At 48.7% G+C, this 16,537-nt stretch overlaps 2 protein-coding genes across 2 annotated transcripts; one reads left to right on the top strand and one right to left on the bottom strand.

The window, feature by feature from the left end:
- Nucleotides 1-5,532: 5,532 nt before the first annotated feature.
- Nucleotides 5,533-10,539, bottom strand: CDCA8 (cell division cycle associated 8). The gene is made up of 10 exons (XM_071453061.1): nt 10,172-10,539; nt 9,932-10,060; nt 9,650-9,690; nt 9,099-9,174; nt 8,638-8,768; nt 8,281-8,354; nt 7,923-8,021; nt 6,651-6,777; nt 6,044-6,130; nt 5,533-5,729 (listed from the first exon to the last, which is right to left on the bottom strand). Exons 1-10 carry the CDS (start codon nt 10,251-10,253, stop codon nt 5,673-5,675), a joined length of 903 nt encoding a protein of 300 aa, XP_071309162.1. The 5' UTR covers nt 10,254-10,539; the 3' UTR covers nt 5,533-5,672.
- Nucleotides 10,511-15,681, top strand: AIRIM (AFG2 interacting ribosome maturation factor). The gene is made up of 4 exons (XM_071453062.1): nt 10,511-10,782; nt 10,850-11,032; nt 11,109-11,230; nt 11,547-15,681. Exons 1-4 carry the CDS (start codon nt 10,514-10,516, stop codon nt 11,612-11,614), a joined length of 642 nt encoding a protein of 213 aa, XP_071309163.1. The 5' UTR covers nt 10,511-10,513; the 3' UTR covers nt 11,615-15,681.
- The last annotated feature ends 856 nt before the right edge of the window (nt 15,682-16,537 follow it).

Here is a 16,537-nt window from a genome sequence, read left to right as displayed (position 1 = left end):
CTCTCCTTTGGGACACCTGTCCCACCCATATTTTTCACCCCCTGGGGCCGAGGGGCATCAACACTGAACCCTCTTGGTTCTGAGGCCATTGCCTCCCCCTAGAATGCAGTCTCTGTGTCACAAGGAACTTGGGTCTGTCCATCTCTCTTCTGGGACACTTGTCCCCACAATCCCTCCTTTGGGACACCTGTCCCCCCCATATTTTCACCCCCTGGGGCCGAGGGGCATCAACACTGAACCCTCTTGGTTCTGAGGCCGTCATCTCTCTCTTTGGGACAGCTGTCCCCCCCATATTTTTCACCCCCTGGGGCCGAGGGGCATCAACACTGAACCCTCTTGGTTCCGAGGCCGGCATCTCTCTTCTGGGACACCTGTCCCCACAATCTCTCCTTTGGGACAGCTGTCCCCCCCATATTTTTCCACCCCCTGGGGCCGAGGGGCATCCACCCTGAACCCTCTTGGTTCTGTCCATGACTATACAAAAAGAGTCCAGCAAAAGCCACTCCATCATCTCTTCCCACTAGGATTCTCTCGCTTGCCCAGACCTCTCTCACACTGGCCCATTTCCTTTTTCATCTTCCACTCTATCTTCTAGGAAAGGTCAATGTTCTGTGAAGTTCTCATTTTCCAAAAAGGGGTTAAAAGCTCCTACAAGCGGCCGGCTGAACCCCCCCCTCTTCTCCGTCCCAGCCGTGCTGCCGGCACAGGCCCATGTTTATCAAGCTTCAAGGTTACAGTCTCAGGCAGCAGCTCTCTCTTTCTCTCTCTCTCTGTCTCTCGGGGGGGGCCTGCCCGATAGCTCCCGGTGTCTCTCTCTCGCTCTCTTTCTCTCTTCCACCCTTCCACCCCGGGGCTCAGGCCTACCTCTCTTGGCCACATGGCTTTCCCCTCCCCCTGCCCAGCCAACAGCTGGGCCGGGGGAGAGACCCGAACTCTTTCCCGCCGGAAACCCAAGAGGACCCTCCCAGGGGAGAGCTCTGCTTTTAACCCCGTGTTCTCAGAGGCGTGTCCATGTCTCAATGGCCAGGTTAAATGCCAATATTAAAGCCTGAATATCCATTGGCCAAAAACACAGCATCCCAAAAAACACATTTCCTGTCAAACCACCACACACACTCTTGCCTCTCTCTCTTTCCCTCTCTCTCCTCTCTCAGGCCTGCTCTGAGCTGTGTCTGGCAGCTCCCAGCAGGGCCCTGCACCCAGGCCCTTTGCAATAAACCCACAAGTTCCCAGCCCTGGCTTCAGAGATCTCTGCTCTCCATCTGTCCTGACCATCCTACCCCTGACACTCCTACAGCTCCCCTATTCCTTCTCTAGGGGATGGGATGGTGACATGCTCCTGGGCTGTTCTACTGCAAAGAAGAAACCCTGCAATGCCCTCAGAGCAGCACAGGGAACCCTCTGAGGCACCAACCTGTGGCTGGTGGGACCCTGTGAGACCGTGTCTGGGATGGGCTTCTTGGGTCCACTCTACAACAGGACCCTTCAAGGCTGAGCCCAGCAGGGGCTCTGTCACTGGCTTGAGCAATGTTTCAAACAGATTATTTATTTTCATTAGACTTGTACCCATATCTCTGTCCCAGTGTTCCTGATGCAGGTCGACAGCAGTCCTCAGGAATGCTTTAATTGTGTTTTCCTGGCTTTGCACAGCTCTTATCTAATGCCTTCTGGCTTCATTAGATTAGACACCTCTTGTCCCGAGGATGTTGTCATGTTTTCAAATGGCTTCAATCAGCACCTCCCAGGCTCTGGCTATTTCAGGATACAATAAAGCTGAACCTCATCCAGGCTGGTGAGTAATGGAGGTGCATCTCCCACCCCCGTGCAGCCTGGCTTTAAATTTGCCTGCCTGACATCCTGTAGCTGCAGGCAGAACACAATTAAACCTCTTGTCTTTCAGGCATTGTCCACGCTCACACACAGCTCAGGAGGAAGAGCACAGCAACAGCAACCGAGTTTCTAATGATCTTGTCATCCAGAACAGCAGAGAGAGATAAATGAAAGAGTGAGGAAGCAGCCAAGATCAAAGGCAGCTCTCCAGATGTCCAGGGCATGGCAGGTTGCAGGCTGGCTGTGCTCATCTCCTCAGAGCCACGCTGGCTCAGGGTACAGGGACGTGTCCTCAGTGCCAGGGAGTGAAACGCAGAGGGAGCAGCCTAAGCCCACCCAGCACCAGTGCTGGGGGCTTCTCTCCAGGTTTGACTGCTCACAAACCTCATTCTGCAGGAGCCTTCACCAGCCTGTGTCCCCACCACCCAGCTGCAAAGTGCCCACAGGCTCAGGAAGGAAACCGAGGTGGGAAGGGACAAACCAGACCCCAGGCTGGGGGCATGTCGGGTCCATCTGTCTGTCTGTCTGTCTCTGCCCCGACGCAGGTAGGGTGGTTCTTGGGTGGACGCGTTTCAAAGGACGAGTCTGGACTCTTCAGCTTTTCCATCTTCAGATTGTTTATTGTTTCTTATTTACAAAATTTTTCTGTCTGCCCAACAGAGGTCTGATCTGCAAGGCAGCCAAGGGCACTCGTGACCACCCATGGGGCGGTCGTGTCTTTTTATACTAAAATCTACGTACATGATATTTACTTTTATTTTCTAATACTTTTTACCTATGTTGGCAAGTACACTTTCACCACAAACTAATCTCTAAGTGCCAACATCACTACAGAAGATGGAAGACAAGAAGAAAAAAGAAGAAGGACGAGACACGCCCTGATCTCTCTATCTTGTCTCTATAACGTCCCTGTACTAAAAACTTTAAAGCTTATATTTCACTTTCTAAATGTGTCTCTTTTACACTTTTCACTCTAAAGTGATTTTCAAGTCTTCAAACTGCTGTCACTTCTGTGGATGGGTCAAAATCAAGCTACCAAGCACTCTTGGCAACATTCTAGGATTTCTGAGACTCTCAAGGGTTCTCTTGGCATCTCTGGACATCGGGAGCGATGTGCTGAGTTCCCACAGGGGCAGAGACCCCCAGGTGCACTCTGGGGGGGGCTGATGGCTCCAGGACAGTCCCTGCACTGTGTGTGTCCCTCCTGGAGCCCAGCACACCAGTCCCTAGCACAGCAATCCCAGGCACTCTCCCCTGGCAGGAGAATTTCCTCAGCCCTATCTTCTTATCATGAGCCACCACAATGCCAGCATCGATCCCCTTCACCCCACAGGCAGTATTTTGACTTCTGGAATTCATCTTACCTAGCAAGGGACTCTAAATATATCCCAGACAATTTCCTCTCCTCATTTTTAATAATCTCTTTCAGCCTTAAATTCATTTTTGAAAATATGTATTGGGATGATGGGCTTTTTATCACAGCTGATGGACAATATTCATCACACCTGTGTCTTACTCCTCACAACACACACACTCACACATTCCTTACAGCACTCCTGCATCAATTTGAACAGCACTTAATTCATTACAGCCCCATCACTGCCTGTGCCTGCTCCCCTCAACAATGGCACTGGTGATTTGTCACTTGGGTCCCTGTAGGCAGCTCTGTCCCACCTTGCAGAGCCACTGTCACTCCCTGAGCCATGGGACAGGGTGGAATGGCCCTGTTCAAGCACAGCAGGTGTAAAGGGTGCTTGTGCAAACCCAGGGCACTGGGAATATTTCCCTGTCTGCTCTGGGGTGCTTTGATTTCTAGGGGAGCACTGACTTTGACCCTCATTCATGGAGAAAGTTTCCTAAACTCCAGAATAGACCAGAATCCACTAGGGTGTGAAATAGATTATAGAGAGTAGTGTAGATTTATCACTTAGGTGGGAAATTTAGGTTTTAGGATTTTTAGTATGTTGTAGATGGAAGCAAAAACCTGAAGACCAAAAAGATGCAGTGTGTCTCTCTTTCCTGACACAAAATCACTCCAGGAGTGTTTTTTCCCCCTGGGAGGGCACAGCCAGAATCCCAGAAGTTGAGGAATCAGCAACAGGAACCCAACAGGTGCTTCACTGTCCCCACCCTGGAAAGCTCCAGGTGGGAGAGCAGAAGCAAAAAACCCTTTTCTGTCCAGGATCTCTTGTCTCACTGGGCACAGCAGGGCTGGGGACACGTGCTGGGGCTGTGCTGGCACATCCTCCCAACCCTGAGCCCTGGGGACAGCAGCAGTGGTGCCTCTCTGGGCCCCCAAATCAGTCAGGGTCCCCAGGACAGCAGCTCCTTTAGAAAAACTCCTCCAGCAAATTCCCATTTTGCTAGAAACTGAGCAGGACCAATGGTGTCTCTCTGGGCCCCCAGCTCAGTCAGTTGAGTCAGGAAAACTCAGCTTTTGGTGGAATTACACAGGTCAGGGGAGAGAGCTGCATGTGCTGTGTGCACCTTCAAATCAAGAACTCCTGCATGAAAAATCTGCCTGGAGATGGCTCTAATTTGTTCCAAACCATCATCCCTTCCATCAGCAGGCAGGGAATTGTGATCTATTTATGTCTTACACTGCCATTGAATCAAATGGCACCTGGAAGATGTTGAGGATGACAGAGCTCAGAGCCAGCACAGCCCAACACAGGGGCCTCACTGATTATTATTTCTCAGATCAAGTTTCACATTTCCATTAATAATTTGGGCAGAAATGTGGAGTTCTCACAGCACAGCTCAGCACACACCAAGCCCCCCAGGCCACAGGAAGCCCTGAAGGAAGCAGGGCTGAGCTCTGGCAGAAATGCTTTTTCCCTGCCAGGCTGCACTTACCCAGCCCTGGGGAAACAGCCACATGCTTGTTCCCTGTGCAGCTTTCTCTTTCCTAAGGGAAACTTCTTTTGGAAGAGCTTTGGTCTTAAAAATTGCAACTGGAGCTTTTAAATTAGTGTTGATTTAAAAGAATTCCCTAGGTCAGTTAAAAATACTAGTTAATTTTGTTTTCATTTTTTAAAGCAGAATCTCAACTTACACATCCAAAAGCACACCCATTTTTTTATTTACAGCTCAACTAATTGATACCTTTAATTAATTAATATGTGCACAGCAGAGCAAGGCAGGTGTAGGTGTAGCTGAGTGGGATATGTTATTGCCACCTGCAGTTAGGACTCAGAATCTGCTGAAACCTCTCAAAGAGAGTTTTCTAAATCCAGGGTATAGACATGAGGTCTTCCATACAATAAAGTGCTTGTTCTCCAAAGGAAATTCATGTATAAATGCTGTTGTATAAATAAGCTTTGCCACACCCTGCACCAAAGAGCTCTGACTGCAGTTTATCTCCATTTTAACCATGCTGCAGGCCTGGTTTTGCCAAAAGTAGAACTTTTCAAATATACAAAAGGTTCCAAAGTCCCAACATCCCTGTTTATAGCCCCATGAAGAGGCTTAAATCAAGGACAAAGAGGCATCTTTGGAAAGGACAGTGCAGCAGCTTCCAAAGAAACAGGCTTTTTTCTAGAAAAAGAAAATTCTAGACAAAGTTAGAGAGAAGCAGAGTTATTTACTCTGAACATGGCCCTTAACATGCCAATCATCAGGCTTTCTGCCCACTTGCTAATCTGCAAGCCCAAGAGAAGTGTCATGGTTTCGACCTTAAAGGAAATTTTCAACTGATTTTATTTCTCTCCAAAGTTCTATTTATTTTTCCTCCATTACATATCATAGGTAAAATAACTAGTTTTTAGCTTCCATTCTGTATATCAATAAAAGGAATATACAAATTAAAACAAGAACTACAGAGGGATAGAGGGATGTCTTGCTCACTGACTTCCATCTTGGGGCATTTTTGCCTCGTTGCAAGCCTGTGTGAGACAAACCTGAAAGGAAAGAGAAATCCATCAGTACTCAGACACTGGTCCAGCCCACAACCACCTGCAGCTCCAGCCTAAAGCACAACTCTGTTTTTCAGACTGACAACAGCTCTTTTCCCCACTGTGCTATGAGCCAGATGTGATGTAAAGCTCCTGCTTCTCCCTTCCCTGCTCCACGCTGCTTCTTCACCTCAGCCAAAATTCAAGAGAAGGGGCCAGGGGAAATAAGGAGTTTCTATTGCAGCTCAAGAGTCCCCTGAGAGGTGACAGAGGGACAGCATTGCCTTACAGCCATGGCTGACAAAACCACCCAGACTTACTGACAGCTTCTGCATGAGCCCTTGGGCCTTGGGGTTCAGCTGAAGAAAATTCTTCTTGGTCAGATCCTTTTCTGTCAAACGTATGCTCTGTGAAAACAAACACAAAGCTCAGGTTTTCTGTCTGGCCAGCTGCAGCAGTTGGACACAGTAAAAAAGTTAAATAAAATAAAAGAGACTAAGATCTAAGTATAGACAGGCAGAGAACCACATTCAGCTGGAACAGCAGCTCATCTCACACCTCTCCTGCAGTGCATTAATGCATTACTGGCTGTGGTGGTTTTAACTAGCTTGATTTGTGGTGAGGGGAGATAAAGCCAGGGAGTGAATGATTTTTTTTGTGGGTGCACTGGCATGCAGCCAGCATCAAACCCACTAAAGCTGCAGTAGTGTAAGTGCTTTAAAGTGAATGCACAGTGAAACACCCTCCTGTTCTGTTTCAACCAGCTTGAGCAGGCCCCACTTCTGGCTAAGAACCTCTTCAGGTTTGTTTGAAGCTCAATCCACCCCTCGGATAAACTGCAGGGGCACAGCTAAAGAGACAAGAGTGGCTGAACCAAGGCAGGTGAGGCTCCAAGAGGTGCCTGGGCAGTGGAGGGTCAGGATTTACCTCTCCCCCACCGAGGGGCAGGGTGAGCACGACGTCCTCGGGCTCGGCCAGGGGGCTGCCCTTGGCAGAGAAGGTGTAAATGCGCTCGTTGATGGCGGGAGTGCGCAGCCCCGGCGTCCTGAACACCCTGCAACAAGAAACAGGAGGGAGTGATATTTGCTCACAGCACCTGCAGTCCAGTAGGAGCCTGAATGAGAGATGTGGGACTCCAGACAGCTCCTCAAAATGCAGTTTGGTCCATCCAAGAGTTACAGCAGTCCGGGGTTGTGGGTGACAGAGCTGTGCCTACAGCTGTCAGCTCCAGCTGCACCCTTAGTTTGGGTCACAGTGCATTTTGCACTTTTCTTTTGGCCACAATGCATTACATACTTCTTTTCATTTGGTTACAAATGCATTTTGCACTTTTCTTTTGGCCACAATGCATTACATACTTCTTTTCATTTGGTTACAAATGCATTTTGCACTTTTCTTTTGGCCACAATGCATTACATACTTCTTTTCATTTGGTTACAAATGCATTTTGCACTTTTCTTTTGGCCACAATGCATTACATACTTCTTTTCATTTGGTTACAAATGCATTTTGCACTTTTCTTTTGGCCACAATGCATTACATACTTCTTTTCATTTGGTTACAATGCATTCTATACTTTTCTTTTGGTTACAATGCATTATTATACTTTGCTGAGCATTTTAATACAGTAGAACCAATCTATACCTTAACTTTTATCTACAGCCTATCATAACTACTATAATTGCCATATTAATGTTACTATTCTCCAATCACTAAAAGTTAGTACATTACAGTTTAAGCTAGAAGTTGTTTTTCAGTTTTCTTGCAGTAAAAAATTGAGACATTTTTTTCTGCTTGCAACATTGGCAGGTTTGTTTGCCTGTGCTTTCTTTCTGCTTGGTAAAAACATCTTCAGTTTAAAGTGGGTTTATCCTTTGTTCTAAGTCATAAAAACCCTTTCTAACTAACACACCCTTTGCCTCCTTGGTTATCCAGTAAGACTGGCTCAGCAATTCTTTTCTTCTATATCAAAACTTGCTATCATTTCTATTCCTTCTTCAAATTCTATATTCAAGAATCTTTCTGCTAAGCATACATATCTGTGAGACTTTCTTGTCAAACTTCCATCCTTCCCAACATAGTCCAAGTCTTTCATTTCAGGTCCAAAGAGCCATTGAAGGCTGTGCTGTAAACAGATGGTGTGAAGCAGACTGGAGCAGAGATAGAAGGGAAATGTATTTGTTTTCTCTGTTAACAAACCTGGGATCAAATCTGGGTGTAACCATGGAGGTGCCTCCCCGAGCACACATATCAACCATTCTGCCAGAAGCTGGGGTGATGAAGCTGTTCTTGCTTGATCTGTAAAGGGAAATAAACATCTGCACATATCACAACCTCTAACAAGTGTACAGGCACTTGTCAAAGGCTTGGAGAAGGTGACCACCACTAAACCCGGGGGTTATCACTAACCAGTGACCCCCAAAACTGGGAATAGCTTTCATTCCCATCAATTTTGCCCTATAGTGAGGCACAACTCTCCCCACCAACCAAAGAGAGATACTGATATTTGCACTCCCACTCTCCATTTCTAGAGAGGAGACACAGACATCCCCTTTACCTCTTGCTCATGCCCTTCACACTTGCTGAGGGGGGTCTTCTGGCCACGGGTGGTTTTTTGCTGGATGCCTTCACCTGCAGCACACATCAGTCACCAGATCAGTTACTTCCATCTCGTGGGACAGCTGAGTCCACACAAAGAGGCTTCCACACAAAATGCTCAGCCCCTTTCCATGCACAAGAGCCCACAACAAACACCATTCAAGCCTTTGGGATCCTCCCCACTGCTGGAACTCTCTGGGAAGCACCAGCTGGGTGTAGTCTCCCTCAGAGCATCCTGGGCAGCCCCAGCCATCAGCTCAGCCAGGAATTCCTGTCCTGAGGATTATGTCACCCCAGAGAACAGCTATTCACTCACCTTGGCAGTCCTTGCATCCCCTCCCTCAGCCTCTGTGGAACACTGGCTGGCAAGCCGAGATCTCTTCTGCCGTGGAAGTGATGGAGGCTCTGCTTCCTCATCAGCTTCAACACTCCTTTTGATTTTACTCACTAGAAAGAGAAAGTGTTACCCAACTGAATAATAACTTTAAATTGTTACTTAGCAGGGAAGGCAAACAGCTACCAGCAGTTTTGGCAACAATTTGCTTCAGAAATCCAAATTCCAAAGCAATCCTAATGGTTACCAGAGCATTACTTTGGATTATTTTGAATGTTTTAATGAAATTAATTAGACATACTGTAGGTACTCAGCATAAAAGTAGGATTATTATCCTGGTTTAAACATACTGAGGGATGTCAGCAAGAACTGAATTATTATTCACAGTAAGTAACCACAACATGCTTCCACCTCACCAGTGATGCCACAATGTTTAAACTCACCTTTCTCAGCAACATCCAACAGGGGATCGATGATGTCTGCGCTCAGCCTGCGGATTTTTGTTATTTCCATGTCTGCCTAAAATTAAAAACACTTGTGGCACTATTGGGATTGTTGTCAGCCCAATGTAAGTCAAAGTCATAGAGCAAACCCCCAATAATTTTACAGCCAGATGAGCTCCATGTTTGCTGTTGTGCTCAAACTGGGCCCTTTCATGGATCTCTGCCTCCCTCAGGACTCAGTGCCTGGTTGGCAGCTGCAGGTGTGCTGTGCCTACACCCAGCTGCTCAACCAGCTTGGAAATGCTGGCCTTTACTGCAAAGTGCCTGTGCTCTCAGGGATTCGGGAGTGCTACCTAGCAGGTAAGGAAAGATCAACAGGGAGGAGCAGCACCACGTAAATCCCACCTCTGATACAAAGGGCCTCTCTTATTGCTAAATTTTAAAGAAACATTTGTGAAAATATTGGTGTAACTGTTTCTCTTGTAACGCTCCAGTGTGAGGAGCAGAGTGGGATAGCTCCAGAGAGCTTTATGTTCGTTCTGGAAACCTACCTTAGCCACATCCTCCGGCGTGTTTTCACCTCTTGCTAGAGCTAGAAAGAAAACGTATCAGATACATCAGGACGTGTCAGGGGACACTCACACAGCACAGCAGGGCTGTTACCGTGGGGGCGAAAAACCCAGCACAAACCAGACAACAGAAGCAGTGGGGTAGTGGGGTCATTCCCTGGGGATTGCAGGCAGGGTAGATCCCAGCCCCTCCCTTACACCCGTTCGTTATTATCCGCGGCGGAAGGAGTCCCTAAGCCCAGCAGCCCCGGCCCCGCTCCGCACCGAAGAACTCCAGCCAGTTCATCTCGCGGATGGCGGCCGGCAGCCGCAGGATGGCCATGTCGTACATGTGCTCCACTTCTTGCACCATGCGCTCCCCGTCCGCCTCGATCCGCTTCAGCCGCCGCTCCACTGCGGGGAGACGAAGCATGAACGCTGCCCACGGGCCCAGGGCCTCTCCTCTCCCTCTCCTCTCCCTCTCCTCTCCTCCCCGCGATCCCCTCCTCCTCCTCCCTGCCCTACCTTCTCTGTCGAAGTCTTGGAGGAACGCCTCCATTTTGCGGCGGCGGGCGCTGGAGCTGCCCTTTTTCTTGGCGGGGGGCATTTGTGGTTCTGTGGTTCTCTCCTCAGGGGTTCTTATTGCGGGTTACTTATCGCAGGATCTCTCCACTGCGGGTTCTTATTGCGGGTTACCTTATTGCGGGCTTTTTATTGCGAGTTCTCCCCTCAGTGGTTCCTGCCGGGCGGGCTCGCTGAGCGCTTCCTCAGCGCTCGCTCCTTTAAACGCAACCGCCACCCCGGCTGGCCAATGGCGGCGCGGCGCGGGCTGATGACGCGCGGCAGCAGCGCCGGGCAGTGACGGCCATGATGGCGGCGGTGATGGCGGCGCCCGTGGCCGCACTCCGGGCCTGGTCGGAGGCGGCCGCGCGGGCGGAGGCGGCGGCGCAGGCGGCTCTGGCAGCCACGGCCCCGCTGCTGGGCTCGCTGGCCGCGCTGGCGGCGCAGATGCGGGCGGCGCGGCGGCTGCCGTGGGACGCGACGGCGCTGGGCGCCTTCCCGGAGCTGCGGGCGCGGCTGTGGCAGAAGCAGCGCGGTGCGGCTGAGGCGCTGCTTGAGCAGCTCGGCCAGCGGCGGTGAGGAGGCGGCCGGGGCCGGGCGGGCAGGGCCGCCAGGGCTCGGCTGACCCCGCTGTGCTGGCAGGGAGGAGCTGCGGGACGTGCGGGACGCCGTGGGGGCCGCCGGCAGCGCCGTGCTGCGGCTCGTGGAGGAGCGGGGCCCGGCCGAGCTGGGGCTGGCCGCGGTTCTGAGGCGAGGGCCGCGCTGCCCCTCGCTGGCCGATGTGCTGGAGGGGCTGCAGGACGTGGAACGCTACTACCGGCACCTGTATCCATCCTGCTGGGGGTCTCTGGGCGGTACTGCGGGGGCTCTTTTGTCCTTGTTGTCCTTAGCAGGCACGAAGGTACTTGGAGAGCAAACTGCTCCTGCAGCGCCTCAGCTTGGACAGCCTGGCAGACGTGGAAGCCCTGCCGCAGTCCTGGGAGAGGATTTTGGAGCGTTATAAAGAAGATGATGTTGTTCAAGGTAGCTCTGTGTGGAAAAAGCTGAGGGGTGTTACCCAGGGCTCCGGGCTGATGTCCCCTGGGGACAGGCCTGGCTCTGCTGGTCTCTGCAGCAGTGGGTGACCCTGCTCTGAGATCTGGGTCAGCCTCAGGGGAAAATACTCACCATCACACCTGGGCACAGCTGGAAGCAGCATCCTCACAGTGTGGCAGGGGCTCAGTGCTCATCAGTTCTACCCACGCTTTTTTTTATTGCCTTTAGGACGAGTTTTTGGGAGTACAGAATACAGGTAAAGCACATTGCAGCTGACAGGGTTGTTGTTTTCTCTCTGTCTCAGATACACTCCTGAAGGTCTCACTGTTTGTGGAGAACCATCATGAGGTGAGCTGCTCAGCTGGCTCCTGACAGGGCAGCAGGGACTGGCACTGCCCAGCTTCTGGCACGTTCTGTGATGCTGCAGAGGGGATGAGGAGCTGAGGGAGCTCTCCTGGTGCTTTTTGGAAGCTGAATGAGTTGAGTCTTGGCCTCAGCATGAAATGCTTGAACTGTACCATTTTCAAGTGGAAATGGCCTTGGTCTCTGAAGAAGAGGCTGAGCCAAAAAAGCCATGAAGATAGAAGGGAGTCACCTCCAGCTGTGGAACTTGTCCTTTCCTCCTTCTGCCGTGCCTGTTTCGTGTCATGGTAAAAATGTTGGTACTTACCTGAGGTGCTGCAGATTTGTGAGTGTAATAGAGTCTTTCAGGCTGGTGCCATGAAAGATATTTGTCCTTACAAATAAAGAAAACATGTCAGATTAGGGTCTAGAAACAGTGCTCACCTCATGTCTTTGAGCAGTGTGTTCACATTCATCCCACCTGGGCATGGAGGAGGAAGGAAGCAAATCTGGCTTGAAAATGTCATTACAGAGGTGCACAAATGCCTGAGTTCTGACACAGGCAGCTTTTAAGGGTGAGGAGTACACTGCTCTGTTACCACTGAAATCAGTCTTAATATCACTGTGTGACAGTTCAGGGACACCTTTTGGTGGCCATGGCCAACAGAACTGATCCTCTGAGCATTCCCAGGAAGCAGTGGGGTGTTTGTCTCTCAGCTGTGTATTTGGTGAGGAGCTGCAGGGTGACATTTTCTGGGGTCCCCTGTGGCTGGAAAGAATGAATCTGATTCCATGTTCTTAGAAGGCTTATATTATATTATATTATATTATGCTATATTATGCTATATTATGCTATATTATGCTATATTATGCTATATTATGCTATATTATGCTATATTATGCTATATTATGCTATATTATGCTATATTATGCTATACTGAAGAATAGAGAAAGGATACTTACAGAAGCCTCAACAAAATATTAATTAAAAACCTGTGACTCTCTAGAGTCCCGACACAGCCAGACTGTGATTGGTCATTAAGTAAAAACAATTCACATGTTGGATAAACAATCTCTAACCATATTCTAAAGCAGCAAAACACAAAAGAAGCAAATGAAATAATACTGTTTTCCTTTTTCTCTGAGGCTTCTCAGTGTCTCAGGAGAAAGAATCCTGGCAAAGAGATTTTTAAAAATTTACCAATAACACTGCAGCTTCTTGGAGAAAGCCAGTAAAGAATTGCATGGGACATGTTGTGGGCGTGGTGTTTGTGCTCACATTTCTGTGTCCCCGACCTGGGGTGTCCCCGTGGCCACCTGAGGGCACTGCATGACCCATGAACCCTGGAGGGGAGCAGATCAGGGTGCTGGGGATGCCAAGGGTGGGAAAGGGCTGGATAAGGGCTGGGCTGCCAGTGCTCCCATCAGGGACAGGGGATCATGAGTTCTAGCTGCAGTTCTTCACACACAGCTGTAATTGCAAAGGAAACCAGCTGCAATGGAAACCCTCTCCTGGTGCTGGGTGCCCTGCCTGTGGAATTCACATTCTCTGAACACGATTGCTTCATCCACGGTTTTCTCCTGGGAAGCTGAAAGGCAGTGAGAAACCTCAGAGAAAAGAAGAACAATTCTTATCTCATTTGCTTCTCCTGTGTTGTGCTCATCTGGAATGAGTTCTCCTGTGTTTGGAGATTGTTTACCCACAGGTGATTGTTTCATTGGATTCTGCTGTGGGTTGTTTTCACTCTTTGGCCAGTCAGTGCCAAGCTGTGTCGGGGCTCTGGAGAGAGTCACGAGTTTTCATTATTATCTTTTTAGCATTCAGTGTCTTTTCTGTACTCTTTAGTATAGTATTCTTTAATATAATATAGTATAATAAAGTAATAAATTAGCCTTCTGAGAACATGGAGTCAGATGAATTGTTCTTCCCTGCCATGGGACTCACTGTGCATTTCCAATACCCTGCCCAGGGTGGAGGTGAGCTGGGTTCTGCTCCTGGTGGGGGCTCATGTGGCTGTGCAGCCTTGGCTCCTTACACAGGGTTTGGAGCATGGCTGGTGGCTCAGGGTCAATCAGAGGTGTCATTCTTGCTCAGGCCTCGGTGTGTCATCCTCACAAACCAGGTGGTGAGCTTGGATGCAGAATTGTCCTTGCATGTGTGCATGCTGTACAACCCTTCAACACCCCTCTTCTGTCAGCCTCTCTTCAGGACAGCTGCCCAGTGAACAAATGGATTTAAATTCTGGGAGATGTTCAGCACAGTTCAGTGGTGGCCCTCCTGCTTCTCCCAGATGTTTGGCCCCTGATGTCTGTCTTTGTGCTAACAAAGTGCTGAGGGAGCTTTCTGCATTGAAAGTGGCTGTGCCCTGACTCTGACTGACTGAAATGGGGTGAGTGAGGTGCTCATTGAAGTTTTGGTGTGATTAATTGCTCTGTGCTGTTCCTGGGCTGTGTCATCAGCCAGGATGAGCGCTCTGTGGGGTGTGAGTGAGTCTCTGCACTCTAATTGGGATCAGCTGTGGGGCTTGTTCTGCTGCAGATCTGCATCTTCTGTCAGGATGGCTGCCAGAGACCCCACAGCTAAGCAGGACACGGTTCCTCATGTGTGCAGAGCTCCCTTCAGCCTGGGAGTCTCTGGGCTTTGAGGGCTCCCCCATGAGCAGAGCCAGGGTGGGCATTCAGCCTGTCAGTGTCACAGGTGTCCCCAGGCAGCTGCAAAGGCCACTCCTGCTCCTTGCTTGACAGCTGCAGGGCTGAGCCAGACCCCTGCTCACAGCACAGGGATGTCTCTGGTGCCAGATTTCTGCACCTTCCTGACTACTGGGACAGGAGGGAGGTGAGTGAGAGCAGCAGCTGCTGGGGAGCCAAATGCAGGGTCAGGGTGATGCCTTTTCCTTGATCCTAAAATTAAGAGCCAGGCACAGTTAAGGGATAAAGGGTTTTTTTTTCTTGGTATTTAATAAGGATCCTTATGGTGCAACACTTCATCAAGGTGGAGTATGCTGAAATGTACACCTGAGAGATTGTGTGTACAATTTTATAGATTTTGCAAATTAGTATATCTAATAAAGATGCTTCAATGAGAGGCTTGAATTAACAGTCTGACATTTTCTCATCTCAAAATATTCCCTCTTGGATGGGCTTAATCTTAGTTTATAGGATGTATTTTAGATGGGACCTTGGATTTTCAAGATAGTGTAGGGTTTTCCAGCTTTCATCTGCAAGGCCTTTAGGATGTTTGATCTTCTAGCCTAACAGAATACCAGGACTATATTAAGTTTACCAGGACTATATTAAGCTATCAGACTTAAGGAATTACAAGTATGTGTTCTAAGAGCACTGAGAATACATAAAAGATAGAGAAAAGATCTATAAAAGATATAGAAAAGGCAAAAATTTATCTTGGCATCAAGGGGCTCCAGCCTGTGCTGTGTCTTAGTGAGGCTATGGGTAAGGCAGCATAAGGGCTTCTGAGACCAACTGGTAAAATATATGTAACCATAAAAATAAATCCAAGTACCTTTATTTTTGGAGTAGAGCTCTTAAAAGTATTCTTGCACGGAGATCTGTCTTTGAGGAATGCAATAAAATGCAGTTAGCAGCTGGAGCTACCTTGTTAAAGGAAAATTGTCAGGAAACACAAAGCTCACACTTTGATTTTCAGCTTTACCTCCTGCTAACTCCATTGGAAAACAGTTATTCTTCACTTACAGGAAAAGCACAAACTCAATTCAGCTATTAAATTCAAATGCCCACAAACATTTATAAGAGCACCTGACTCGTGTATGGTTGGGTTTTTTCCTCCTGTAGGGGTGGGCACTGGCTTCTGGTGCAGTGAGGCCTTTGCAGTTCTGCTTAGAAATGGGGACCTGCTCTTGGTAACACCAGATTTCCAAAACAAACCCAAAAGCTTTGCTTCAGCCTAAGCTCATGGATTTGAAGCAGATTTCAAAACTGAGTGTATTACAAGAGCCCACAGTTATGGAAAAGACAAGGGATTTGGCACCTGAATTGAAGTGTAAAGTGGCTCAGAGGCAGAAATATGTGATAAAAAGCTTTGTGATTAATTTAATAAACCAACTATGGGCTTCACAAGTCCCTGTGGTTTTTGAGCTTATTCTTTGAGACTTTCATCTTGGCCTGAAGCAGAACTCCTCTGTGACTGTGCTGAGGGGCAAAGAAAATTGCCCCATACAGAAATACTAAACATCTATTTAATTTCCCAAAAAAGCACCCTGAGATTGAGTTCCCCTCTGTCCCCCAGCATGCCACAGCTGCCTCTTCACTGGGGCTGCCATGGGATGGCTCCCTGTGTCACCATGATATTTTATAAAAAATCCTTTCCTTAGGATTTGTTCTCCTGAGAAACTGAGAGGCCTCAGAAATGAAATGCAAACAATGGTTATCTGCTGCTGTGGAATGCAACAGGTGCATCTGGGATTGGTCTCATGTGGTTGTTTTTAATTAATGGCCAATCACAGCCCAGCTGTCTCAGGCTCTCTGGTCAGTCACAAGATTTTATTATCGTTCCATTCCTTCCTTTGCTAGCCTTCTGATGAAATCCTTTCTTCTCTTCTTTTCGTATAGTTTTAATATATCATTTTCTTTTAATATAATATATATAATAAAATAATAAATCAGCCTTCTGAAACATGGAGTCAAGGTTCTCATCTCTTCCCTCGTCCTGGGACCCCTGCAAGCACCACCACACTCCCTGTTCTCCCTGCTCCTTCTCTCCACAGCCCAGACAGTCTCGAGGCTGCCTGGGGAAAGCAGAATGAAGAACATCAAGCCAGTAAGTCTCCTAACCATTCTGCTATGTGAGGAATGAATCCAAGAGCCTTTGCACACTATTAATCTTTTCCAGTTCCTAAGAAAGCAAACGATCTCCTCCCGCTCCCATAAATCCAACCTCGCTCTCCAGCTTCTCCCCTGGTGTTTGAACTGCTCGCC

Source organism: Agelaius tricolor, unplaced genomic scaffold (genome assembly GCF_023055355.1).
Source record: "Agelaius tricolor isolate 1412-34295 unplaced genomic scaffold, bAgeTri1.0.p SCAF_36, whole genome shotgun sequence".
NCBI lineage: Eukaryota > Metazoa > Chordata > Aves > Passeriformes > Icteridae > Agelaius > Agelaius tricolor.
The sequence above is the reverse complement of the archived record's forward strand: the minus strand, read 5'-3'. Positions and strand labels throughout refer to the sequence as shown.

Excerpts from the sequence above, each read along its gene's own strand:
- CDCA8 (XM_071453061.1), bottom strand. The coding sequence starts at position 10,253 with ATGCCCCCCGCCAAGAAAAAGGGCAGCTCCAGCGCCCGCCGCCGCAAA. Across the intron at positions 8,355-8,637 it reads GGGATGCAAGGACTGCCAAG|GTGAAGGCATCCAGCAAAAA; the intron begins GTGAGTGAATAG and ends TGTGTGCTGCAG. Across the intron at positions 5,730-6,043 it reads GGCTCATGCAGAAGCTGTCA|GTTTGTCTCACACAGGCTTG; the intron begins GTAAGTCTGGGT and ends CTTTCCTTTCAG.
- AIRIM (XM_071453062.1), top strand. The coding sequence starts at position 10,514 with ATGATGGCGGCGGTGATGGCGGCGCCCGTGGCCGCACTCCGGGCCTGG. Across the intron at positions 10,783-10,849 it reads GAGCAGCTCGGCCAGCGGCG|GGAGGAGCTGCGGGACGTGC; the intron begins GTGAGGAGGCGG and ends CTGTGCTGGCAG. Across the intron at positions 11,033-11,108 it reads GAACGCTACTACCGGCACCT|GTACTTGGAGAGCAAACTGC; the intron begins GTATCCATCCTG and ends GCAGGCACGAAG.